The 27,259-nt window shown below is 41.7% G+C and overlaps 1 protein-coding gene across 7 annotated transcripts in view; it reads right to left on the minus strand.

Moving 5' to 3' along the window:
* Positions 1-27,259, minus strand: part of NOD1 (nucleotide binding oligomerization domain containing 1) — a 75,060-nt gene that overhangs the window by 23,912 nt on the left and 23,889 nt on the right. For 3 of the 7 annotated variants that reach the window (XM_034404084.3, XM_087894226.1, XM_034404085.3), the window contains exons 4-9: positions 24,696-26,499; positions 24,225-24,308; positions 22,607-22,690; positions 13,067-13,150; positions 3,728-3,811; positions 10-93 (exon numbers count right to left, since the gene is read on the minus strand). In XM_034404084.3, coding sequence (XP_034259975.1) covers positions 10-93; positions 3,728-3,811; positions 13,067-13,150; positions 22,607-22,690; positions 24,225-24,308; positions 24,696-26,499 — 2,224 coding nt within the window. Of the gene's footprint in view, positions 1-9; positions 94-3,727; positions 3,812-13,066; positions 13,170-22,606; positions 22,691-23,255; positions 23,381-24,224; positions 24,309-24,695; positions 26,500-27,259 lie in introns of all 7 variants that reach the window. The other 4 variants (XR_015734252.1, XR_015734253.1, XR_004588884.3 and 1 more) reach the window with 4 other exon arrangements.

Raw genomic sequence — 27,259 nt, forward strand, 5'->3', positions numbered from 1 at the left:
GTTCCTTACCAAAATATATTTACACCATTGTTGTGTTTCATCGCTTCTGCGAGGCTTTTACCTCCTTCTGTAGTGATGCTGTTAAAGGCAAGACTGTGAAGCAAACGATGGAGAAAGAGTTTTAAAAATCCAGAAAGTAGTACCACCCAAGCAGCAATAACTATTTTGATTAGGATTTAAATCATACTTTTACCAAATTAATTAACTGTAAAATTCTGCAGATGCTTTCTTAGGGAGTTACAGGTATCTTACAGAAGAAAAAATTGAAAAGATTTCCTAAGTTCTATCTGAACTGCAAATAGATCCTGGTAGCAATTAATTAGCTGTTGGCAGAACACATAATTAGCTGTAGACAACTAACTAAAGAAAGTCTCCCACATTTTCACAATATTTTGAGCATAGCATTTCAAGCTGCATTAATGAAAAAATGCATAACTGCAAGGCAAGCATGAGAGCAAAGTGAAAGGGCAAGCTATTTAGAAAATATGAAAAGCAATGCAGCTCCCAAGTCCCTCAACCTGTGTCTCGTGAACTCTCCAGGAACTATACTCATATATTCACTTCTATGCACTTGATACGAGTTCAAAGAGAGGTCAGAGGCCCTGCTGCCTTCAGAGGCTGCAATGACAAATTCAGGTAAAAACATTTTTTTCCTCCTAAGTTTGAAGCAGTGTTTCTTTATGTCAGCTGGCTGGGAAATTCTGGGAGTTGAAGTTCACACATCTTCAAGAGAAACACTAATTTAGAATATCTAAGATAAGGTTGCAGCAGGGCTAAAGGTCCAATATAGATATACCAGTCTATTGCCCTTGAGACAAACAAACAAATCTAATTAGACCTTTCTCTAAAAAAAACCCCACACAATCGGGAAGATGAGAAGTCAAAACTGCTTACTAGTATAGTTCTGCAGCTAACTGAGAAACCAAAAGATATGAAATTCTCAGAAGTTTCATTGTTACTGAGAGTAGCTACTAGTCTTGGGAAAATAAGTACCCTAATGAAATCCATGTCATACTTTTTATTGCCACTATAAACCATCTCAGAGCTTTGGAAAAATAAAAACCACCGAAGTCTTTGAATGGCTGTGAAAAAAAGATACTGAAAATAAACAAACTACATTAATTATGAGGCAAATACAGAACAGTCTACAAATGTTTACTAATTGAACATTTATCCCAAATCACATCTGTTTTCCTCCTGGAAACGAAGCACAAAAGTTTAAAAGGGGGGGGGGGGAATTCCCAAGCTTAGAAATCATCAAGGTTCTGGAAACAACAATTGAGGGTAGCCTTCCTTCTGGAACATTTTTTTCCTTCCGTATTTATTTGTATGTTATTTCCTCATAGGACTATAGATGATTTACACTACATAAAGAGTTTTTTAAATATTCATAAAATTGAAATAGAACAATTCACTAAAAATAGAGCTGTTGACTATTATTAACAAAAAAAAATGCTACTATTACTAGATAAAGAATTTTCTGCCAATATGTCCTCCAAGAGAGCAGCATGTTTACCATTTTTTTCTGAAGGAAATAAGGGGATAGGTGTATTTGGCTCAGGGCACAAATTCTTCCAGAAAGATCCTGAATTTTCTTTCTCTAGTTTCTAGTTCAAAAATCCTCTTGGGATGGGTACCTGGCACATTCTCCCTCTGTTGGGCTGTACAGGGAGCTCAGATTTTACCACAAGACCATTTTCAAGGAAATAAGCGAATAAGTTAAAGAATGGATGTTTATTCAAGTCAGGCCAAATAACTTTTGCCTAAAATTTGTCTATTTTTTTTAAAGAATGGAGGGTGAAAGTAAGTACTGATATGGGATGAAGTTCTGTTATTGTTCAAAAGAAAACATCTCACTTGGTAGAAATAAATCTTGGGATTCCCATACTCTGGTAGCCAGTGATTAAAAATAAAATAATTAATCTCTCTTCTTCAGCGTTAATAATATGATTCATTTCTTTGTAACAATAGCAAATCTTTGATTGTGATATGAATAAAAACAAATGGAAGATCATGGATTTTTCCTTTTTCATATACATGAACCAAGTAAAGCATGGTTGTCTGACGTTTTGGCTTGGCTGGGTTGCACTGAGCGAAAAGGAATTGTCTTAGGTTGCATATAATATATATAATATAGTTAATGTATTTAAATAACAAACTTCCTTTATTTTTTAATATTTTTATTATCTTGTGTGGCCACATAATCAACTGTCCAGGGAGGAATGTGGGTTGTGGGCTGCAGATTGGACATGCGTGAAATAAAGAAAAAATAAGGAAGAAAGAAGTCAATAGGAGTTCTTTCTTCAACACAGCCCATTGGCTGAAGAATTTTTAGTGGAACCTAGAAAAAAAATGGTCTCTGCTTACAGAACATACATCATTAATAAGGAGACTATGACTCTTTCTAAAGCTATCTAGTGAGTTAGATAGCTTTATCTAACTCACTAGATAGCCTATTTACACAGCTAAATAGATTTTCAGGGTTTAGATTCAGTTATTTTCCTCTTAAGGGTCGCCATCACTGCCCTAGAAAAATGCATAGGTTCCTCTGGGGGATGTTCCCTGGCCTTCAATGAGACCAATTTTATTTTTATATTTTTTCATATGAAAGCCCTCCTGCCTTGAATGCATTTCTACTACTGAGCTTATATGTCTGCCTTTTTTAAAAAAAAATAATATATGCATAGCTACTGCCATTTATCCAAAAGAAATCCAGTAAGCTTGCCATCTTGCGGAGGAATTAGAAATGCCTACATTTCTTATTTAAACCACGTTTGAAAGATGAAAAAGAAGTGATGGACATCCCTAACACCTCTTTTTCTTTTAAAAAAGAAATATTTTAAAAGTCTCCTTATTAAATGTTGAGGGGATGCCAATGCCTATTTTATTTTTAATGGGTTTTTGTAGTCAAATATAGACTGCCAGTATCATTTTCTAACTGTCACGCTGCATTTTAAAACATCACTTACATTTGATGTTTTAAATGGTTGATGCTTTACTTTATCCTTTAAAATCCATTGCCAAATGTTTATCAGCTCCTCTAGAATTCCACAGGTGCCACAGTTCCTTTTCAAAAAAGGTCATGTCTTCTTTTGAACTGATTGCTCTTTACTTACAATAGGATGGTCGATCTACTGGGGTCTCAGAGCTGTACTTACATGTGAAGGGGAGGATCACAGTGTGACTATATAATCCATGTTTTGGGCTATCATATCTAGGTTGCAAAAATCTAAATTGATAGTAGAAAGAAATTTTCTGTTGGAAGAAGGGTATTTGGGCAACTTTGAGAAAATTTATTCTTTAGTTTTGACATGCCTGTTTAATTTTTACATGTTTACTATCTCAAAATGGCAGGAAATTCTAATAGAAATTTTGAGTGATCATGGTCAGAGTAGAATCAAAGGGCTGCAGAAAGGTGACCCAGGTGTCTGCAAACAATATTTGGTTGTTCTATCTAGCCAAGCTTTGAATTTTTTTCCAATGCTATAACTGTGTAAGTAAGGCCCTGGCAAAAGTATTGTGGGGACTTTAAAAAATGGCTTTGTGATGCTCTGGATGATAGGATGAAGGAGAAAAGAAAGATAACATTGACAGTGACACCAGAATATCAAGGTTCTGCGCAAAAGGGTAATGCTGGTTCTGCAAAGCTCATTGAGCAATTCTGAAATCTAGAGGGCCTTTTGGGTGGCATGTGGCATGAATATCAGTCTACTCATAAACATTTTACCTGATATTGGTTAAGCTGGGGTGATTTTTCAGTGCCTCTGCAAAAGCCTTTGCTCCTTCATCCCCAATTTTGTTACCCCACATTCTGCCAAAGACAAAAAGATCAGGTACATTAAAGAATATTACCATCATGGGTTTTTAAAAAATATTTTTTAAAATCCTGCCTTTATTATTTTTATAAATAACTCAACCCAGCAAGCATACTTAATACTCCTTTCTATCCCTACTTTTTGTCCACAATAACAAGCCTTTGAGGCAAATTAAGCTGAGGCAAAGTGACTGGCTAAAGTTACCCAGCTGGCTTTCATGCCTAAGGCAGAACTAGAACTCACATCTCCTAATTTTTAGCTTAATACACTGCTCAAAAAAATAAAGGGAACATTTAAACAACACAATGTAACTCCAAGTCAATCACACTTCTGTGAAATCAAACTGTCCACTTAGGTAGCAACACTGATTGACAATCAATTTCACATGCTGTTGTGCAAATGGAATAGACAACAGGTGGAAAGCATAGGCAGAGAGCAAGACATCCCCAATAAAGGAGTGGTTCTGCAGGTGGTGACCACAAACCACTTCTCAGTTCCTATGCTTTCTGGCTGTTGTTTTGGTCACTTTTGAATGCTGGCGGTTCTGTCACTCTAGTGGTAACAGGAGACAGAGTCTACAACCTACAAGGTAGTGCAGCTCATCCAGGATGGCACATCAATGGAGCTGTGGCAAGAAGGTTTGCTGTGTCTGTCAGCGAAGTGTCCAGAGCATGGAGGCGCTACCAGGAGACAGGCCAGTACATTAGGAGACGTGGAGGAGGCCGTAGGAGGGCAACAACCCAGCATCAGGACCGCTACCTCCGTCTTTGTGCAAGGAGGGACAGGAGGAGCACTGCCAGAGCTGTGCAAAATGACCTCCAGCGGGCCACAAATGTGCATGTGGCTGCTCAAATGGTCAGAAACAGGCTCCATGAGGGTGGCATGAGGGCCCAACGTCCACAGGTGGGGGTTGTGCCCAACACCGTGCAGGACGTTTGGCATTTGCCAGAGAACACCAAGATTGGCAACTTCGCCACTGGTGCCCTGTGCTCTTCACAGATGAAAGCAGGTTCACACTGAGCACATGTGACAGACGTGACAGGGTCTGAAGACGCCTTGGAGAACGTTCTGCTGCCTGCAACATCCTCCAGCATGACCGGTTTGGCAGTGGGTCGGTAATGGTGTGGGGTGGCATTTCTTTGGGGGGGGCCGCACAGCCTTCCATGTGCTCGCCAGAGGTAGCCTGACTGCCATTAGGTACCGAGATGAGATCCTCAGACCCCTTGTGAGACCATATGCTGGTGTGGTTGGCCCTGGATTCCTCCTAATGCATGACAATGCTAGACCTCATGTGGCTGGAGTATGTCAGCAGTTCCTGCAAGACAAAGGCATTGATGCTATGGACTGGCCCGCCCGTTCCCCAGACCTGAATCCAATTGAGCACATCTGGGACATCATGTTTCGCCCCATCCACCAATGCCACGGTGCACCACAGACTGTCCAGGAGTTGGGGGATCCTTTAGTCCAGGTGTGGGAGGAGATCCCTCAGGAGACCATCCGCCACCTCATCAGGAGCATACCCAGGCATTGGTGGGAGGTCATACAGGCATGTGGAGGCCACACACACTACTGAGCCTCATTTTGCCTTGTTTTAAGGACATTACATCAAAGTTGGATCAGCCTGTAGTGTTTTTTTCCACTTTAATTTTGAGTGTAACTCCAAATCCAGACCTCCATGGGTTGATAAATTTGATTTCCATTGATAATTGTGCGATTTTGTTGTCAGCACATTCAACTATGTAATGAACAAAGTATTTACTACGAATATTTCATTCATTCAGATCTAGGATGTCTTATTTTTGTGTTCCCTTTATTTTTTTGAGCAGTGTACATTACAGTAAGCCATCAGAATCACACTATCCCAAAGGTGCTTTTTTAAAAAAAGGCAACTGGACCTTCTGCACAGAATGCACCTTTGGGACAACCATGATCTGGATGACTGAGAATTCCCTTAGACAGATTCACACTAGTTGAGAATTCAGGAAGTTGAAGTCCTCATATAGGGAAAGGGCTTAGGATGGCTTAGCATTATATGTGAATTAGGTCAATTGTGCCTTTTTTCAATAATCTATAGGTAAAATATAGGTAGTCCTTGATTTACAAACATTTACTTAATAATGGCTTGAATTAATGGCAATCTCTGAAAAAGTCAGTTTATTTATTTATTTATTTATTTATTAATCAAATTTCTATACCGCCGTACTCCCGAAGGACTCAGGGCGGTGAACAGCCAAGATAAAATACAGACAATACAAATATTAAAAATCCCTTAAAATTATTAAATATTTCGGCCGAAACACAGATTAAAACACCCAATTTATAAAATCACGAATTAAAAAATTTAAAATTTAAGAATTTAAAAGAGGGGAGTTAGGCCAGGCCAGTTACAAGTTAAATTTGAATTTAAGTCTGTCATCTCATCCCTGCAGTCATATGATCATAATCTGGGTACTTAGCAAACTGGTTTAGTAAATCTGTTGCAGTATCCTGTGATCATAATTTATATATTTTTTTTGCTGGTTTCTGACAAAAACCATTGCTTAACTGGATTTGCACTAGCAACTGCACGACTTGAATTATAACTGCAAGATTCTTATGACTGTTATAAAAATGGGAGTAAAATCAGGTCCAGTCACAAGATGACTCACCTTATGATGGCAATGGTTTACAATGGAAATTCTGGACCCAAACTGTGGTCATAAATCAAGAAATACCTATGCATGTGGTTTAACATTATGAATTTAAAAATTTTAAACTCATTCGTTTGGAAAACAAATTTGCAAGTAGATAGGAAGCTAACAAGGGGATTAGAAATGAGGGTTAATAAAGGAACATTGGACTTACCCTGAAGGTTTTTCTCCTTGCGCTGTGTGAGAGTCCATTGAATGGGTTGTCCTCATGTCACTGGCCAAAGACTGAGTTAAAATTAGCATAAACATGCCTCCCCTTCTGGTCTGGCTCCAGTTTGTTAATGAAGGTCTGGATCATAAAAACACTGAAACTCAAACAGAGGTAAACAAGTAACTGAATCCAGAACCCCACAGAAAGAAAGGGAGGGTATGGACTTCAGGGTAAGTCCAATGTTCCTTCTCCCTTGCGCTGCTAAGAGAGTCCATTGAATGGGTTATACCCAAGCTAAATATCCCTAGGGTGGGATAAAAAGGAACCCTGAGACGAGTTGGCAGGAAGAGCCTTCTGTAGCATTCTGCGATCAAAGGCTGCCTCGGCCGATGCAAACTTGTCCAACTTGTAGTTGTGGATGAAGGGCATGGGCAATGCCCAAGAGGCTGCCCTGCAAATCTCAAGAAGAGGAGCCTGGGTGGCCCAGGCAGCTGAGGTGGCTGCGCTCCGGGTCGAGTGGGCGGTAATGCGGGGGGGGGGGGGGGGTCGAGCCTTTTGTAGCTGGTCGTAGGCCATGGCAATGCAAGCCTTGATCCATCGAGCAATGGTCGAAGACAATACCTTGTGGCCCAGAGAGGTGGGTTGAAAGGAAATGAATAATGATTCTGATTTTCGGAATGAAGCAGTCCTGTCAATATACTTGCACAGAGCCCTGCGGACGTCCAAGGTGTGTAACCGGCATTCGGTGGGATGTTTGGGACTGGGACAAAAATCGGGAAGAACCACTTCCTGGGTTCTGGGTTCTGTGGAACCAGGTATTAATTTTAGGCAGAAAGGTGGGATCCAGTCTTAGTACGACACAGTTGGAATGAAAAATGCCTAAGTCCTTGCGAACAGAAAGGGCCAACTCCGAGATCCGACAAGCATAAGTGATTGCTACTAGAAATGTGACTTTGAAGGTCAGGAGCTTCAAGAAGGCGGAACCCAGCAGTTCAAAGGGAGGCTCCGACAGAACTCGGAGAACAACACTGAGGTCCCAGGATGGATATCTGTGGACTGTGGACTGTAGGAGGATGGAGGTTGGATGCACCCCGTAGGAAGACACGGACACGGGGATGTCTGGACAGAGTGTGAACCCCTTTGTAAGTAAGGACAGTTGCCAGCGCGGCGACCTGCCTGCATAGTGAATTGACGGCGAGTCCGGAGTTTAACCCCTCTTGAAGGAATTCTAAGACCGTGGAAACGGATGCAGAATAGGGAATGATACCCTTCCCTGAGCACCAATGACGGAACACGGTTCAGGTCGCTTTGTATATGAGTGTTGTAGATTGGCGACATGAAGTGAGAATGGTGCCAATCACCTCAGATGAGAAATGGTCCATCCTCAGGATCTCTTTCTCAAGTTCCAGGCGCCCAACTGGAACCACTGAGGGTCCGGGTGGTAGATGGTCCCCTGGCGGAGAGAAATCTGGTCCAGAGGGATCCTCCAAGGAGGGGTGAGGGAAAGGTTCATGAGGTCCGCGAACCAGGTCCGCCGGGGCCAATACGGGGCAATGAAAATGACCTCCGTTCCCTCCATCAGAATCTTCCTGATAACCCTGGGTATCAGAGAAATCAACGGGAAGGTGTAGAGTAGGACCAGAAGCCACCAACAACAAAGGGTCCCCTCGGATTCTGGGGTCCAAAATCTGGTGAAGTAGCATTGGACCTGCGCATTGCTCGGGCTGGCGAAGAGGTCCACCTGGGGGCAGCCAAAGATGGTTGTGATGTGTAGAAAGATGACAGGGTGCAGCTGCCACTCTGCTTGATCGATTGTCAACCTGCTCAGCCAGTCTGCTTGAGTGTTGGAGACACCAGAGATGTGTCTGCCCATAGGGAGAGCAGATGGTGCTCCGCCCAGAGATCTAGCGCGGTAGCCTCGCGCATCAGGATCCTGGAGCGAGTGCCCCCTTGCCTGTTCACATGGGCCTTTGCCGTCATGTTGTCCATCTATAGAAGTACGTGATGACCCTCTAGTTGGTGTTGGAAGTGATGGAGCACCAGGTGGGCGGCACGTAACTCCAACCAATTGATGTCATTCCATAGGTCTCTGTGGGACAAACGACCCTGAGTCACTTGAGATTGGAAGTGCCCCCCCCATCTGAATAGACTTTAATCTGTGGTGACAACCAAATGTTGCAGATCCTGGAAGAAGCAGCCTTTCTCCAGGGCAGGGGTCCATCAGTTTAGAGAAGCGAGTACCCTGTGAGGAACCCTGATTTGGGCGCTTGAGGCGCTGGTGCCGGCCTTCTGGCTGGGCAAGAGGAGCCACTGAAGTGGATAAGAGTGTAACCTCGCCCAAGGAACTATCGACAAATAGGAGATCATCTGACCCAATAATTGGGAAAGCACCAGAAGAGGGACAGTCCTGTATGATATTCTGTATGATATTCCGGATGTTGACGAGTCACTCCGGAGACAGGAAGACAAGGCCAGACAAGGTGTTGATGCGTGCGCCGAGGTGAACGAGGTTGGTAGAGGGGCGAGATGATTCTTCTCCCAGTTCATGGTGAAGCCGTGCTCCTGGAGTGCCTTGATCGTTACATGGAGGTCAAGCTCCGCCTGTTGGGAGGAAGAAAAGAGAATTAAAATATCATCCAGGTAACAGAGTAATCTGATTGGCCTTGCTCTTAAATGGGGAGCAATGGCATCCAGGAGTTCGGTGAAAGTGTGGGGGGCGGACGAGAGACCAAAGGGCAAAGCCCTGTATTGGAAATGGGCCCCATTGTAGCAGAACCTAAGGAATCTCCGATGAGCCAGTCTGATGGGAACATGAAGATATGCTTCCTGGAGATCAATGGATGTCAAAAAATTTCCATGTCTGATGCTGGTCAAAATGATATGCAGAGATTGCATCTTGAAGCGCCTGTAACGGATATATAAATTCAAGCACTTCAAATCGAGTATGGCTCTGCAGCCCCCCAACTTCTTATGAACCAAGAAGAGAATCAAATAGAAGCCGGAACCCTGATGACCCAGGGGCACAGTTTCAATGGCTCGGATTGCCAGAAGATGTTGAATCTCGGCTTCCATAACAGTTCTCTTGGCAGGATCCTTAGACAGGGAACATTGAATCTCTGTGGGGGGTCAGAAGCAAACTCAAGGGTCACCCCAAGGTAAACAGTCTGGAGAACTCAGGCGTCGATGGTCATGTGGTGCCATGTGCTAGCGAATTCGGTAAGTCGACCATCGATGGGCTCAAAGCCTGAGCTATTACTTATGCCTTTGGAAGGGGCAGGAGCTGGAACTCCGAAAGGGGCGTTGAGACTGAGGGAGTCAAGAATGGTCCCAGAAGGACTGTCTGTCTGGAACTCTGTCAGAGGGGCCACTGGTAGGCCGGGGATTGGAACCCGGGATCCGAGGGCCGAAAGGAATGCCGTCGGTAGGGAAAAGCTGAACGCCGGTCTGACCGCCAAGATGTAGAGGGAAGGACTTTGTTCTTGTCCCTACCTTCTACATGGACCGGGTCTAAGGCCTCATCGAAAAGGGAGCTCCTTTTAAACGCCACTGAGACCAACTGTGATTTGGTCATCATGTCCGCTTGCCAATGGCGCAACCAGAGGAGATGCCTGGAAGTGATATTGGATGCCAGAGCTCGGGAAGCAAATTTTGCTGAGTTGAGTGTGGCATCAGCAGAAAATTCAGCGGCACCAATCAGCTTGTTGACATCCTGATGCAGGCGAGCATCATCTGGGGAAATCCTGGACTGCATCTGACGCAGCCAGATGAGGGACGTCCTGGCAAAGAATGATGCCGCTGTGGCACATTTGATGGCCCATGCGGTGGCTTGGTGTGTCTTGTGGGTTGAAAATTCAGTCCTCCTGTCCTCTGTTTTAAGTCCCTCAGCAGCATCTGAAGGAAGGATGCTCAGAGATGTCAGATGCGCCAAAGGAACGTCGACGACGGGAAGTTTCAGGAGATCTTTGAGAACCTGGTCCACCATGTAGTTTTTGTCCAGCCCACTAGGAGTCGGGATGGACCCCGGCTGAGCCCATTGCCGTTGAACAGTGTCAATGAATAGCTTGGGCAACGGAGTGGTCTCATGTTCAGGAACTGCCTCAGTGAAGAGCAGATTGGTGGAATCTTGAGGATCAGAGGAACTCTCCTGACGTGCAGTAGCGATTCCCATATTAGGCAGTGACTCGCGCCTTAGGCAAGAGGGTCTTAAACATTTCATGGCAGAAGAGACCAGTGGAGTGAGGCCTGTCCGAGGAAACCTCTTCCTCCTCACTAGGAAGGTTGAAGCCAAAGGCATCCTCATCCTCCATCAGTGACTGGTTGCTATGATGAGACGCAGAAGGTGAATGTCCACCTAGGAAGGACTCACAGTACAGGTGGACCAAAGGTTGCATTGCCTCTTGAAAAGGAACCGGAGCTGACAATGGGGCCAAAATGCCCCTTTTTGTGAGTGTAGCATCAATCCCTTTGGTCACCGTCTGAGTAATGAAGTCACACATTTCTTGCGGCATGGCAGAGGTGTGATCCTCTACTGGGCGGAGCCCTGCCGCAGTAGGTGTAAATGATGCAGAAGGCCTTGACTGCCTGGAGGGTCGCGCCGGTTCTGCGATGGGGCCTGACCCCTGCGCAAACACCTCCCTGATCACCGCCTGGTTATTCTGTGGGTCAGCATTGGAAGAGGTTGACCAGGTGGAATGGTCTTGACACCTTTGGGGGGGAAAGGCCTTGGTCAGGAGCCAAGATAGGATGTCCCCCAGGGTCAGAAGCAGTCGCGTCACTGCTGGTGGCTGCCTTTTTTTGAGGGCCTTATCAAATTGCTTGCTTAGTGCAAGGTGTCTGTGTTTGGCATCCTTTTCTGCAGCAGCAGAAGACGAGTTTATTGGAAGATCTCTCCCTAGATGAGTGAGATTTGGACTTAGATCTGCCCCTATTCTTAGTAGGGGGTGGAGGAGGCTTGGATTGACGAGAAGGGGATCGACTATGGTCCGCCATATTGGAAAGAGCCTCTCACTCCAGGTAAGTGGTCAAATTCAAATAAGAGAAATGCAAATAATAAGTTGGAGACAAGGCAATGAGAACAGAACAGATGAAACAGTTCCTAAATGCCAGAGCACATTTATCAAGGATAGCAGGGAGCCGGCAACACAGCCCTACAAGACCCCAGAGCCAGCCAGATGACCAGAAAAGAGGAAAAAAATTTATACTCCTATATGTTCGAATGGGCTGCAGAAAATGGCACGGAGCCGGCAACACAGCTCCACAACACCTGGATGGTAACAGAAAATGGCGCGGAACTGACAGCACAGCTCCCCAAGTGCCCACACCAACCTGAGAAAACGGCTGCGAGCCGAAAACCCGGTCTCCCAGCGCTCCTATGAGGTAAACAAAATGGCGCCGAGCCCTACAATCGCTCTTGCGCGCTCCACAAATAAGCCCAATAGAAAGGAAGCCGACAGAACGGCTTCACAAACGATCTAGAGGCAGATGACGCAGGGAGAGCCTAGCCCCAACAATACGGGACTCTCCTCAATCCCCTCAGTGCGAAGCCAACACCATGGCTCCTTTCGTGTCTCAATACACTCATGGTTAGATGAGAATGATCCCTGCGGCAAAAGGAATTGTTCGGCGAGCCGATGCTTGAAGCGCCGAACCAGAACGGCTGCGTCAAACCACTGCTCAGCTGAGCGGCGCTCGGGCGAAGGCGAAGCTCCCCCCCGGCGACTGCAAGATCCACACTTGAAGAGGTAAAGAGTCACAACAAAGTTGAGAAAGTAGTTAGCTAAAAAAACTGCAAGAAGAGAGTCCATTGAAGGAGCCAGTAAAGAAACACAGTCATTAAGGCCGGACTGAGTTAAAGAACTGGAGCCAGACCGGAAGGGGAGGTGTGTTTATGCTAATTTTAACTCAGTCTTTGGCCAATGACATGAGGACAACCCATTCAATGGACTCTCTTAGAAGTGCAAGGGAGAAGCTAGACTTCTTAGCAACATAAATGTTAAAATGAAATTACAGATTGTCTTTGTTTAACAACCAATTGTTCAGTGATGGGTCAAACTTACGATGGTGCTGAATGACCAGATCTCATACACAGTGATCATGATTGTGGATCATTGCAGTGTCCCAGTCATGATCGCTACTTGTGAGTTTCCCTGCCAGTTTCTTGCAAGCAAACACAATGGAGAAGTCAGTTGGAAGTCATGTGAGGTCCTCATTTAGTGACCCATGTGATCCTTGCTTAAAAACCACAACTGGACTCCTGGAAGTGTTGCCACTAGGCAGCAAGGTCACATAGTTTTTTGGTTTATGACCATATCGCTTAATGGCAGTTTCTGGTTCCAATTAGCATCATTAAATGAGGACTATGTGTACTGGTTTCTGTTCAGAACATTTTTTTAAAAAAATGCCATACTTACCCAATTTCATACATAGTTTTACTTTTCTTGATGGCATAAGCAAGACTTTTCCCTCCCTCAGTTGTTATCTTGTTTGCTCCAATCCTGCAAAGAAATTATTTTCCTGGAAATCAAATCAACAAACATTTTTGTTTCAATGCTGTTTTAGATACCTAACATTGTTTTGGAAAAAAACGGCCTTTTCATCATGGCTCAGTTAGCCTTATGCCCCATTCCTAAACCAACATATAAATTGATAATCTCAGTTCCAATCCTTATCTTGCCTTTATTACCTGTGTTCTGACTTGCTGCTCCATGGTGGTGATCTGCTTTCAGATATGTAGGGGTTTTAAGCCATCTGGTTTGCTGCCCCTCTTCTTTCTAACTGACATTAGCTTGCAAATATTTGTCAATTATATCTTTGCTTTACTGGCAGATGGAGAAGACATGCCTAAACCAGTTTAGGCTGTTTTTGCTACTTTACAGTTATGATTAATCACAGTTTCACATTTGCCATACTCTAAATCACAGTTGTCAAACTTGCGGCATCACGTTGCTGTCATGTGACGTTTTTCCTCTTTGCGGAGCTGGAGTGGACGTGGCCTGTGTGTGTGCATCCGGCCTGTGGGCCGCCAGTTTGACACCCCTGCTCTAAGTAATAGCTAATTTTAAAAAAGTGGAAACTTCCAACATTCTTCAGAGAAGAAGCCAGCAAACTAGTCTGCTCTGATATCATTCAACCAAGATGTAGCATTGCATCTAAACACAACTACTTGCCTTTTATTAATACAATATGCTTTTAGTTCATACTGTGTACTCTTATCTGCTCTTCTATGAATTTTTAAAAATAGAGTGCTTACAGTAATTTTGATCAATAGGTAGACTTCTTGGTGAACTAATTCTGAACCTATGTCATGTGACCTGTTTTTTTAAACATGCATTGAAAGCTGTATTGTCATATGACCTGTTTTTTTTAAACATGCATTGAAAGCTATATTGTTGCAACTGTATTGTTGCATTGTTCTAACAAGAAATATTAGTTCATAATTTTACTATTCATAAAATATAGTACAATACTATACAACTAGCTTTCTTATACTTTCCCTATGGACATTTTAAAAAATATATCAACATTTTGGAATGAAAAGCAGATAAGTATATCATCTGATCCATTCTTTTTTTGGGGGGGGGGAGAGAATGGGAAATCTTCCTGGAATTATGATTAATGAAGCATTTAGGACCCAAATACTAATAATTTTTACCTTGGCTGTTCCTTCATGGGCTTTTATGCTGGTAAAAGCCCATGAAGGAATAGACAAAGGCTGCTTAATCAACTGATTAAAGATTTTTAAGTGGGCTTATCATCTACTTTTAACTGATTCATTAAAACCAAACAGTTATGCAGAGTGCACAAACCATATGCAAGTTGAATCTTGGAAATTTTTGTTGGGAGAATGTGTAAATTAATTTGTAATCTAATTACAAATTAAAATGTAATCTTATGGGCAGAAGAGTTTGCTCATCCTTCTAAAACAAGGCAATTAAAATATTGAACAAGGTCTTTTATTCTTCGCACTAATGTGCTTAAATGAAAAAAGTTTCTAAAGCTGATGAATCCTAGCCAAAACTACAATCTTAAAATAATTTTGGGAAACATTCATATGGGAAGAATATTCTTAAATTCGAATACAGGTGGTCAGTGACACTACAGCCTGTTCATTATGGTCACAAGTTGTGGTTGCTAAGCGAGCTGCCCAGGTGATTGCCTCACTTACTGACCACAGTCTCTGCTCTCCAGTCATTAAGTAACCAGACAGGTTGTTAAACAGAGGATAAGGTTCCTTAGGAGTTGGGAGGTCTAGTGCAGGCCCAGGCTTGTATTGCAGCATCTCTCTAGCTCACAGGCGACCAGAGCATCTCATTCTGATGGACCCTGTGCTCTGCTTCCTGCCATAGTGGGTCTCCACAGGCGTTGGGTACCATACCCTCCTCCCCCATTCCTGTCACAGATTGGTCATTTACCTTTTTGGTATATCTTTGGGAAGAAGCCACTCTGTTGCAAGGCCTTCCTACATAATGGGCCCATTGGAAGTGATCCCTATTTTGAAAGCATTCACAATGAATGACACGCCCTCAGCTTCTTTATACAGTGGAGGTCATGTAGTGCCATCCTAGAAGTAGGCACTGTTTCAGAGAGGGATACTGTAGACACTACAGTATTCCTGCTGTTGTTCATAAGCGTGGGCCAACTGCTAAGAGGCTGAATTTTGTTCACATGACTGCAGAGGCACTGTAGAGACTATTGACTTTGGGCAAGGATTATAAATCCCTTTGTTCAGTGTCACTGTAACTGAATAGTTGCTGAGCAATCATAAATCGAGGATTATCTGTATATTGAGTGGCTGATTCTGCCACTTACAAAGCCTTGACAATTCATGACATTCATAGAGTGGGACTGCTAGAGAAGTCTGTAGGAATACTTTTGGTTACTCAAATTTACATAATATAATATAGCCAATTGACTATATCAGACATGAGCATCAGCCACAATAAAGTGGGGTAAGATACAGTGAAGTGATATAAAATGTACACAAATTTACACAAATAATCCTCACATGTACAACCACATAAGATAATTGTGCAGCTTGGATTTAACAAATCCAAAGCCACTCCTGAGTTGCCTCAACGTCTATTATTTTGGGGGGCCTTCTCCTGCAGGAAATATCAGCAATTAATCTAAACAAAAGGTTTTCCAACTAAAGCTGCCAAGGAGTTGTATTTATATGCTGGTGCCTCAACACTGGTTGTTGAACATTTCCATTCCATCCAAATCCTCTCTAGCCAGTGATCTTGGAATAAGAACTACCCTTCAAGTTCTACTAATTTTGATTAACCGGACCCCCATGTGATAATTTAATCTCTGATGAACCCAATGATAACTGCAAGGCTAATAATTAAGCTAAGTCCCTCAAAGTTTTCAGTTTTAGGATTTTCAAGATAGATCATGGATGTTCACATAAATGGCTCTTATATGAAGATTCACCCTTTCCTATAATTTTTACCATGATGGTAAAAATTTAACCAAAATTGTTTTCCTTCACTGATCTTCTCACTCCAACCAAATACTTATTATCCCTCCCAACAACTTTTTTTCTAGGCTAGATACCACTCATTGATGTCTGTCTGTCTATACATATACAGTGGGGCAAAAAAGTATTTAGTCAGCCACCAATTGTGCAAATTCTCCCACTTAAAAAAGATGAGAGAGGCCTGTAATTGACATCATAGGTAGACCTCAACTATGAGAGACAAAATGAGAAAACAAATCCAGACAATCACATTGTCTGATTTGGAAAGAATTTATTTGCAAATTATGGTGGAAAATAAGTATTTGGTCAATATCATCTCAATACTTTGTTATTATATATCCTTTGTTGGCAATGACAGAGATCAATTGTTTTCTGTAAGTCTTCACAAGGTTGGCACACACTGTTGCTGGTATGTTGTCCCATTCCTCCATGCAGATCTCCTCTAGACCAGTGATGTTTTGGGGCTGTCGCTGGGCAACACGGATTTTCAACTCCCTCCAAAGGTTTTCTATGGGGTTGAGATCTGGAGACTGGCTAGGCCACTCCAGGACCTTGAAATGCTTCTTACGAAGCCACTCCTTCGTTGCCCGGGCGGTGTGTTTGGGATCATTGTCATGCTGAAAGACCCAGCCACGTTTCATCTTCAATGCCCTTGTTGATGGAAGGAGGTTTGCACTCAAAATCTGACGATACATGGCCCCATTCATTCTTTCCTGTACATGAATCAGTTGTTCTGGTCCCTTTGCAGAGAAACAGCCCCAAAGCATGATGTTGCCACCCACATGCTTCACAGTAGGTATGGTGTTCTTTGGATGCAACTCAGCATTCTCTCTCCTCCAAACACGACGAGTTGTGTTTCTACCAAACAGTTCTACTTTGGTTTCATCTGACCATATGATGTTCTCCCAATCCTCTTCTGGATCATCCAAAATGCTCTCTAGCAAACTTCAGACGGGCCCAGACATGTACTGGCTTAAACAGGGGGACATGTCTGGCACTGCAGGATCTGAGTCCCTAACGGCATAGTGTGTTACTGATGGTAACCTTTGTTACGTTGGTCCCAGCTCTCTGCAGGTCATTCACTAGGTCCCCCCGTGTGGTTCTGGGATTTTTGCTCACCGTTCTTGTGATCATTTTGACCCCACGGGGTGAGATCTTGCATGGAGCCCCAGATCGAGGGAGATTATCAGTTGTCTTGTATGTCTTCCATTTTCTAATTATTACTCCCACAGTTGATTTCTTCACACCAAGCTGCTTGCCTATTACAGATTCAGTCTTCCCAACCTGGTGCAGGTCTACAATTTTGTTTCTGGTGTCCTTCGACAGCTCTTTGGTCTTCACCATAGTGGAGTTTGGAGTGTGACTGTTTGAGGTTGTGGACAGGTGTCTTTTATACTGATAACAAGTTCAAACAGGTGCCATTAATACAAGTAATGAGTAGAGGACAGAGGAGCCTCTTAAAGAAGAAGTTACAGGTCTGTGAGAGCTAGAAATCTTGCTTGTTTGTAGGTGACCAAATACTTATTTTCCACCATAATTTGCAAATAAATTATTTCCAAATCAGACAATGTGATTGTCTGGATTTGTTTTCTCATTTGTCTCTCATAGTTGAGGTCTACCTATGATGACAATTACAGGCCTCTCTCATCTTTTTAAGTGGGAGAACTTGCACAATTGGTGGCTGACTAAATACTATTTTGCCCCACTATACATTCATACATACATACTGTATTTTCCTGAAAATAAGGCCTACTCCGAAAATAAACCCTAGTGTTCTGTCCCCATCTCACACACGCACACCAGCAGACAAGAATTTAGAGTTCTTGAGTTAAAATAAACCAGCAGACAAGAATTTCCTTTGATAACAGAATTGGCAGCAACCCAGGGGCTGCTTGCCAAAAGTTTTTACTTACAAAGGGAGGTTTTCCTCCTCCGTCGGATAAACCAAAATAAGGGCACAAAGCCAAAGAATTGTCAAGTCCAGTCCATAATAAATCCCAGGAAGGCATATAACGAAGTTCCAGAAACGCAGTATGACTTGCTAGCTTTTCAGTTTTGTCCGTCACAAAGCCTGAATGGCCACCACACCCCTTTATCCCCTGTGGGGTGTGGTCCAGTGACTCAGCCTAATCTCTGGCACGCCTCCTTCTCTGCTGCACGCGCTTGTTTTCCGACGCTGTCGGGGATCCAGCCAAGAATTATCTCTGTCGCTGTCTAACTGCAGCTGCTCGGAAGTGCCTGGCTCCTGGCCTATCTCTTGGCTTTCGGAAGACACCTGAGGCATTGCCAGAGAGGAGGGTCCTGGAGAGGGAGGCCTTGCCAACTCCTCTCCTTCACTTTCGGAGTCTTCTCCCTCCGATAAGACGGGCTCGAGGGTCGGAGTCACAATACCTAGCCTGATTTTTATCTATGTGCCTAATATAAATCCTACCCCAAAAATAAGCCCTAGTGAAAATCATCATCAGCCAGGGGGGCATGGCAAGCAACAGAGGCGAGGGCGCAGGGACCAATGGTGTCTGGCAGCAGCTGCAGCTGCACAGCACAAATGAGTTGATTACTGTCCAAGCAGCAAGCGAAGGCAGAGGCAGGGGGCAGGCAGGCGATCCGGATGCGGCGCACAGGCCGCGGGAGAGCCAAGAGTCGGTGGGCTGGAGCAGGCAGCCAGCCGCAGAAAGCTCATTTCCATGCGGTGGCACTGGCAGCAGATGGAGGCAGAGGGGCAAGGCAAGCAATCCTGATGCTCTGTGCAGACTGCAGGAAAGCTGAGAGACATGAAGATGAGCCTGCCATGGCTGCCTGCCCACTCTGTCCCACTTTCTTGGCTTGCCTGTGACCCATGCAGCATATCTGGATTGAATGCCTCCCTCCATGTCTCTGCCACCAGGTGAAGATGAGCCTCCTGCAGTGAGCCGCTTGCTCCGGCCCACCAATCTCAGCTTTCCTGCAGACTGCATGGCATGTCTGGATTGGGTGCCTCCCCCCCGTGCTTCTAATGCCATCTGCTGCTTGGACAGATAATCAACTCATCTGTGCTGCGTAGACTGTGCAGTTCCAGAGTGTGCTGACCAAGGGGCTGGCGGGCTGCAGCTGGTACCAGACATCGGCCTCCATTTGCTCACTGCCTTTTCTGCACATGCCGGGTGTGTGTGTGTGTGTGTGTGTGCCCAGCCAGGCTGATCACTCTGAAATCATGTTTTCCTGAAAATAAGCCCTAGTCCTTATTATAAAGCCCCACCCCAAAAAATATAAGACCAGGTCTTATTTTCGGGAAAACATGGTATACACACACACACACACACACACACACATTCTATAAGCCACCAAACTAAGCAGAGGAAATAGATGAATTTTTTATTAATCAGTTAGCTAATGTGTGCAGGAAACACATTACAATGGTAATAGTGAACTTTAACTACGCTGACATCAACTGGGAGACAAATTCTGCACCATGTGGGAGATTAAACAGTTTCCTGACAAGCCTAGCTGATCACTTTGTCAACCAAAAAGTATAGGAGAGACCTAAAGGATCAGTCTTACTAACATGATGAAATGATAGAGGGGGTTGAAGTTGCGGGAACTTTGTGGGAGAGTGACCATGTCATACTGAAATTCAACATAATACAGGCACAAGTAATTGAACAAAGTCAAATACCATCTTAGACTTCAATAAACTAAGAGTTTAGGAAGGATTCCACGGATGAAAATTCTAAAGGAGAAAACAACTCAAGATGCTTGGGAAACTCTGAAAAATGAGATTATAAAAGCCCAATTTAAAACAATATCACAGAGACAGAAAAACAAGAAACCCCAGATGAAGCCAGAATGGTTGCATAAAGAACTCTCTGACAAACTGAGAGAAAAAAAAGGACAAGGGTAAAAAATGGAAAGAGGGTCATATACCTAAAATACCAACAAATAGACCGAATGTACAAGGACGAAGTCAGGAAAGTTAAGACTAAGAATGAACTAAGACTTGCAACAAATGCCAAAATTAAGAGTTTCTGTCAACATGTAAAAAGCAAGACAAAAGTCAAGGAAATGATTATTAGAAGATGACAAAATGCTGACAGGTAGCAGGGAGAAAGCAGAACTGCTTAATTCATTCTTTGCATCTGTCTTCCCATAATAGGAAAAAATAGTCCAATCTACCAAAATCAGCACTATAGGGAACAGACCAGGAATGCAAGTCAAAATAAGCAAGAAAATATAAGAGAACACTTATCCACTTTAGATGAGTTCAAATTGCCAGATGATTACGGAGTTCTGAAGAAGCTGGCAGACATTATCTTGGAACCACTGAACATAATATTTCAGAACTCCTAGAGAAGGGGGAACTACCAAAGGACTGGAAAAAAGCTCATATGGTTGCAATCTATAAAAAGGGGGAAATGTCGTTGCAATCTATAAAAAGTGGAAAATATATTCCAGAAACTACAGACAAATCTGCTTAATAGCAATACCTGGGAAGATCCTGGAAAAGATAATTAATACATTTGTGAGCATCTAGAAATGAACAAGATAATTAACAGAAGCCAGTATCGGTTTGTCAAAAAAAGATTATGCCAGGTAAACCTTATTGCCTTCTTTGACAATAATGGTTAAATTAGTGGATAGGGAAAACAGTGTGGACTGTTTATTTAGACTTCAGTAAGATAAAGTAGCCCACAGCCTACTTTTTTGTAAGATAGAACAATATGGGACAGTACAATTGCCAGATGGAGTCACAGCTGATCAATCACATTCAGTGTATAGTCCTCAATTGAACTACATCTATATGGAGGGAAGCTTGCAGAGGGATACTTCAAGGATCTGTCTTAGCCCCAGTACTTTTCAACATCTTTATAAAAGCTTAGATAAGGAGTTAGTAAGAGAACTCATCATATTTGCAGATGATACCAAGCTGGGGGAATAGCTAATATTTTAGATATTGGATAGAAATACAGAAGGACCTTGACAGAGGTCCCTTTTCAACAAAATGAAATTCAGTGATGAGAAAAGTAGGGTCCTGCACTTTGGCAGGAAAAAACAAATCATAGCTTTAGAATTGCTGAACAGTAGTAACTTTGAGAGGGATTTAGGTGTCCTAATATAGTACCACTTAAGTTAGAGCCAGCAATTTGCTGCAGCTGCAAAAAAGCCAATACAGTCCTAGATTGCATCAACAGAAGGATAGTTTCAAGATCATGTGAAGTGATAATGCCACTTTATATGCACTGTTGAGACCACATTTGGAATACTCCATCCAATTCTAGTTACCATGATACAAAAAAGGAGATTGAGAACTCAGAAAGAGTACAGACAAGAACAACAAAGATAATCTGGAGTCTGAGATCTGGAGGCTAAACGATATGAATGATTGTGGGAACTAGGTAAGTTTAGTCTAATGAACAGAAGGACTAGGAGTGATATGATAGCAATCTTCCAGTACTTTAGGGGCTTCACATAGAAGAGGGAGGATGGAAAATCATTAAAGAGAGATCCAATCTAGAACTAAAGAAAAATTTCTGACAGTGAGAACAATTAATTAATCAGTGAAATGGCTGGCTTCCGGAAGTTGTATGTGCTCCATCACAGGAGGTTTTCAAGAAGAGACTAGACAACAATTTGTATAGAATGGTTTAAGATCTCCTGCCATGGATAGGAGCTTGGACTAGAAGACCTCCAAACTCCCTTGCAACCTTATTATTCTATGTTCTATCTATTCTACTATCTGTCAGACAATCTATACATACATAGACACTCCATTATGTTTCTATTCTACCAAGATGACTGCAGCAAACCATTTCTCATTTATTTATAATTGCTAATTAAAGACACAAAAATCACAAAACTGTATCTTACTTATTTTGGCCATGTCTTGTGGGAGAATTCACTGGAGAAAGCAATTATTTTGGAAGAGTTAGTGGTAAAAAGAAACCAGGCTGCCAAAGAACACAGTGGTTTGACACCATCAAAGCTGATACTAGCTAGAGCATAGAACAACTTACAGAAGCAGTATATTGGAAGATGTAGAGAAACCTGGTCCATAGTATTGCCAAGAGTCAGACATCATTGAATGGATAATATCATCATCAATTAAAAGAATTTAACATTTATTTTTAAAGTCAGATGGGGACAGGCAGCAGGAGGATGCCAAGGCTAATATTTATGGGTATACTGGTGTTCATGAGAATCTCACTGGGTTAACTCAGAAGTACTTTTTACTCTGCAAGCAGCCACCCCCGGGTTCAAACAAGTTTATTCTTCTTCCATTCCATTATGGTAGCTGCTGGTTGAGTAATGCAAAGGAGATTCTCCATGGAAGGGGGTCTGCATACTGCAGTTATATTGCTCCAAAGCTCAGAGATACTTAACCTTCATATCCAGCAGGATTATATGGAAAAACCTTGGGGTGGTTGAGGAGGCAGAATCCATTTTTGAAGGCTTAATTACTTGAGAGCTAGGATGATATAGGGATAGGAGAGATACTTACTTAACATAGATGAGGCTTGGACATTCCTCAATGAGTCTTGCCACATACTTTGCTCCAATATCGGTAATCTGGTTGTTATATAAGCTTTGGAAGGAATAATAGCAGCTAGGGTATTAGCTAATTAAGTTAATTATATCAAATACATATTTTTTTTAAAAAGTACAAATACAATTTCCCAATTATAATCTAATTGAGACAAGCTTGTTTCTTTTGCACAAGAATAAATAAAAATTAAAAAAGCAGTTCCATATAGTTTCAGACCTCTTAAAATTTATTATGATATGCTGCTTATTCAGTAGTTTTTTATGCAAAGACTGCTTTTTCGATTGACTTTAAAATAAAAGCCATTAAATTCAAGGCAGTTTCTTCTAAGAGGACAAGTATGGGTTTGCACTATTAAAACAGAAATTAACAGATAGAAGGTACATAGCTTTCTTTTAAAACATTTCCTTTTGTATTGTATTTACAATTGTATTTACTTTGTATTTCTTTGACCAAGGAGGAATCCTCCACACATACACACACACATATACACCATTAGCACCACTCCACCACTACCACCATTGGCAGGGCAAGTTATAGTACATGAACAGGGAGCAAATCTTTCTCTCTAGCACTGATAATATTACTTAGTTGGGTAATGAAATACCTGCAAGCAAATAACTAAGCTCAGAGACCTCCAATGATTCCACCGTTCAATCCTGAGCTACATATATTCTTTTTTTTATCAGTTTGATATGCTGGATGGGATTTGTGGACATTGAAATTCAACCTCTGCAAATAAAAGTTGAATGGATTATTAGCATGTAATGAATCAGGCATTGCACCTCTGCCTAATTTTCTTAGTGCTCTTCTTTAAATTGATCTCCATTCAATAACTTTTCAATTGTTATTATTTCATGATGCTACACTAAATATAAAAATACTAAAGGCAATATGTATGTATGTATGTATGTATGTACGTATGTATGTATGTATATGTATATATATGTATTCTATCAAAGCAACCTGGTCTACCCAAATATGGGAAGGAGGATACTGCTTCCTTTTCGCCTTTCAGCCTCAATCCAAGAGCCCTCAGGCAGTTGCTTTCACGACAAACTATTTTGTGTTAAATTTATATTTACTGACAAAGAAATAAAGAGAGACTAGTATAGATCTATTTCAAGCTATTTAGCTCTTATCAGTTAGCCATACCCTTCTGGAATTCGAACCTGGACTTGCTTGCAGCATGCTCCTTCCCATATTTGGGTAGACCAGGTTGCTTTGATAGAAAACCCATTTAATCTCCCCTGGTACAAACTGACAAAGTGAGGTAAACCTGTGGCTTAGCGGTTAATACATTTCCTTAAAATGCAAGCAAGCCCAGGTTTGAATCCCAGAAGGCTAGCTGATGTACTATAAATTTAACACAACAGATAGATAGATAGATAGATAGATAGATAGATAGATAGATAGATAGATAGATAGAAATACATGTTGATAGCAATCAAGCAATGGATCAAATGATCTGGCAATTATCTAGATATGGAAGTCATTACTCTTTCACATTACTCCCCTTGATAATGGGAACATGCCCTTCACACAGTGAGTATCTGAGCTCGACCTTTGTACATACCCCAAATAAGACACAATTTTAAATTTGGACAGCTCCTCGTAAAGCACTCTCACACCTTGATCTGTGATCTGGTTCACGCTCACCCTAAAGTAAAAGAAAAATGTGATAAAGTAGCTGGTTCACTGCACCATATATATTGAAGTATGATCCTTTTAATTCAAAGAAGCATCAGCAGATTTAGCTTTCTTTGAAATACCAACAATGTTTGAAAACAGAACAAAATGGCTTCTTTCTTTTCTCCTTCACTAACTGAAGCAATTTATCCATAAATAAATAAATAATCTCTAAAAGAAACTGATTATAATTCTTAAAAGTAATATTTTAGGGATTCCAAGAATCACTCAAAGGACAATTTTACCAGCACTGTGTAGATGAGAGGGCATAAAAAGTAAGAGTCTGCTCCCCGTTTCTTTCAAGAGAAATAGCTTCTTTCCTTATATCAATTCCTATTAGATCATTGTGTTACTGTACCTGAGTACTGCCAGATGGCTAAAGCAAGGCTGCAGCTGCTTGATCCCATAATCATTGATGTTGTTATTGTCCAGATCAAGGGCCAAGCGTTTCTGGAAATGATGCATAACAAAGGAGATGGCACTGCAGTCAGCGGAGTAGGCATTGCAGTAAGTCAACTTGATATAGTTGGCACGCATGCATTTGGCAATCCCTTTACTAACTTTTTCACTCTGCGTCTCATAGATGCATCTCAGCATCCAAACAAAGTTTGGCATTACTTGCACCTGTTTGTATTCTTTCAGCCTTGCCCGAGAGAGACCCTTTAGATGAGACTTCATGCTTTCAAAAAAATAGGCAAGAAGAATCCTCCTTTTCTTCTTGACTGTACTCAGAGGAATCAGATGCCTCAAGAGTTTCTGCTTTGCCTTGGAAAGCAAGCCACACAGGAAGAGATTAGTAAAATGAAAGTGCTCTTTATTTCGGAAAGGATCCCCTCCTGTTGGATGGTAATTTTTTGACCAGGAAAGAGGCAAGCAGGAAGATAGAGTAATGTCTTGCATGGAGCATTCAGCAAAGAATTGCAGCAAATCCCTGGCACCTACTTTTTCATCTGTTACCAGATAAAAAGCTGTGAAAAATGACTGCAAGGTCAAGTGCAGGAATTCATAGCAAGATTGGTCTACAATACCTTCATGATCAGGAATTGTCCTGAGAAATCCTAAATGTAAATCCTGCTCAAGGAGGTCACTAAGGCCTTCCTCTTGCTCAAAGACGAAGAGAGATTTCTGCATCCCCATGTAGGCTATTTTACTCAGTGCAAACAATTTCTCTTTATTAGACCTGTATGTTTCTTCTTGGCTTCTGTTGTTCTTCTTTAGAAAATTTCTCTTTTGAATGCGATTAAGGTGGACTTCAGTCATGAGCAAGAATATATCCGTTAGAGTGACAGTGAAGTCTGGGAGCTCATGGCTATCAAATGCAGAGTGGAAATGTTCAAAGCATTTGAAGATAATCCAGCAAAATAATGGCACTGAACACAAACTGCTTAGATTTGGGTTGGCTTCCAATTGATTCAAAACCAAAGTTCGACATCCTTCATCTTTGAAGAACATTTTAGTATAATCTTTCAGGTTACTACTGGAAAACCCTCGGAGATATACTTTCTTCCGGACAATGTTTTTAACAATTTCTGTCCCTGTCCTAGCTGTCAGAATTTTTCTAGATCCCTTCAAAAGTTTTCCACTGAGGAGGCCCACCAGAAGAGCAAGTGGGTGAATAGATTCAGTGGGAGAGCAGATTTCAGGAATACTACTGAGATCAAAATCAGAATGAATTTCATCAAATCCATCAAATGTAAACAAGACAGTATGAGGAAATTTTACAATGAAGTTGAAAACCTCCTCTTGATCCTGATCTGGGAAACAGTTATATTTGAAAAGAAGATCCTTTAAACAAAAGGCTTCTTCTTGCTTGAAACAACTGAACATTCGGCATCGGAAACAAAAAAAGAATTTGGCCCCTACATCAAAGGCATTCTTGGACCACAGATTTTGCATCTTTTGCAGTAACAAGGACTTTCCAATCCCAGCATCTCCAAAGATATAGATGGTCTCTCCATTTTCATTGATCAGCCCAAAACTGTCAGTAAGTAAATCTTCTAAAGCATCCACATTACTGAGTTTCTCATTTTTATGATTGAGAAACTCCATAATGTTGGCAGAATATATTTCTTCAAGCAACATGTCTTCCTTTTGGGCATATGACATGACGAACTTTGTTTCTCGGCCCAATTCATCTTTAAGTTTCTGCTGGTATCTGCTGACTAAAGATAAAGCTAAGTATTATTAAATGAATTTTAAGGCAGTTCATGTAACAGAAAGATTTCTAGGAGCCATTTAAAAATATTTATACTACTAATAGATGATACGATCTATTTAAATTGTGTTCTACTCTTCCATGTTTCTTTGGAATATGTGAGAATTTTCAAAGCAGCTATGGAATCTCTCAAGGGACTGACACTCCACTCAAAATGTAATAGTAAAACACATACACTCATAAACACCAAGCATTTAGATCATTTCTCTTTACACATATAGACTTCTTCCACAGAAGTATATTGCTGTAAATGTATGCCAGGAAATTGATGCCCCACCCCAATACACAAAGTGTAATTTCACATGCATGACATCGTCACACATTACATATCCTAAATGCACATTAATTTTATGGCCCTCTTTTAAAAGATTTTATAAATTGTTTTTGGAAAACTATATTATTGCATATGTGCATATGTATATGTATATATTATTGTACGTGTTTGTGTTTATGCACAATTATTGATTGACTGTAATATTTGGATTTGCTTTTAGTAGTATTATTCAATTTTGTCCCAGCATTCTTAAGTTTTATCTTTGGTTAACAATTCTTTTGATATTTTATGAAGATGTATTAGATTTAAACATCATTTCCCACAGATTAGCATATTTCCAATTTGCAAATTGTCACATGATTACTTTACTCTGAACCCAATTGCAATAATAAACAATATTAAAATAACTATTATATAAAATTATATACATTTT

The sequence above is a fragment of the Pantherophis guttatus genome, chromosome 4 (assembly GCF_059756535.1).
Source record: "Pantherophis guttatus breed Tessera chromosome 4, ASM5975653v1, whole genome shotgun sequence".
NCBI lineage: Eukaryota > Metazoa > Chordata > Lepidosauria > Squamata > Colubridae > Pantherophis > Pantherophis guttatus.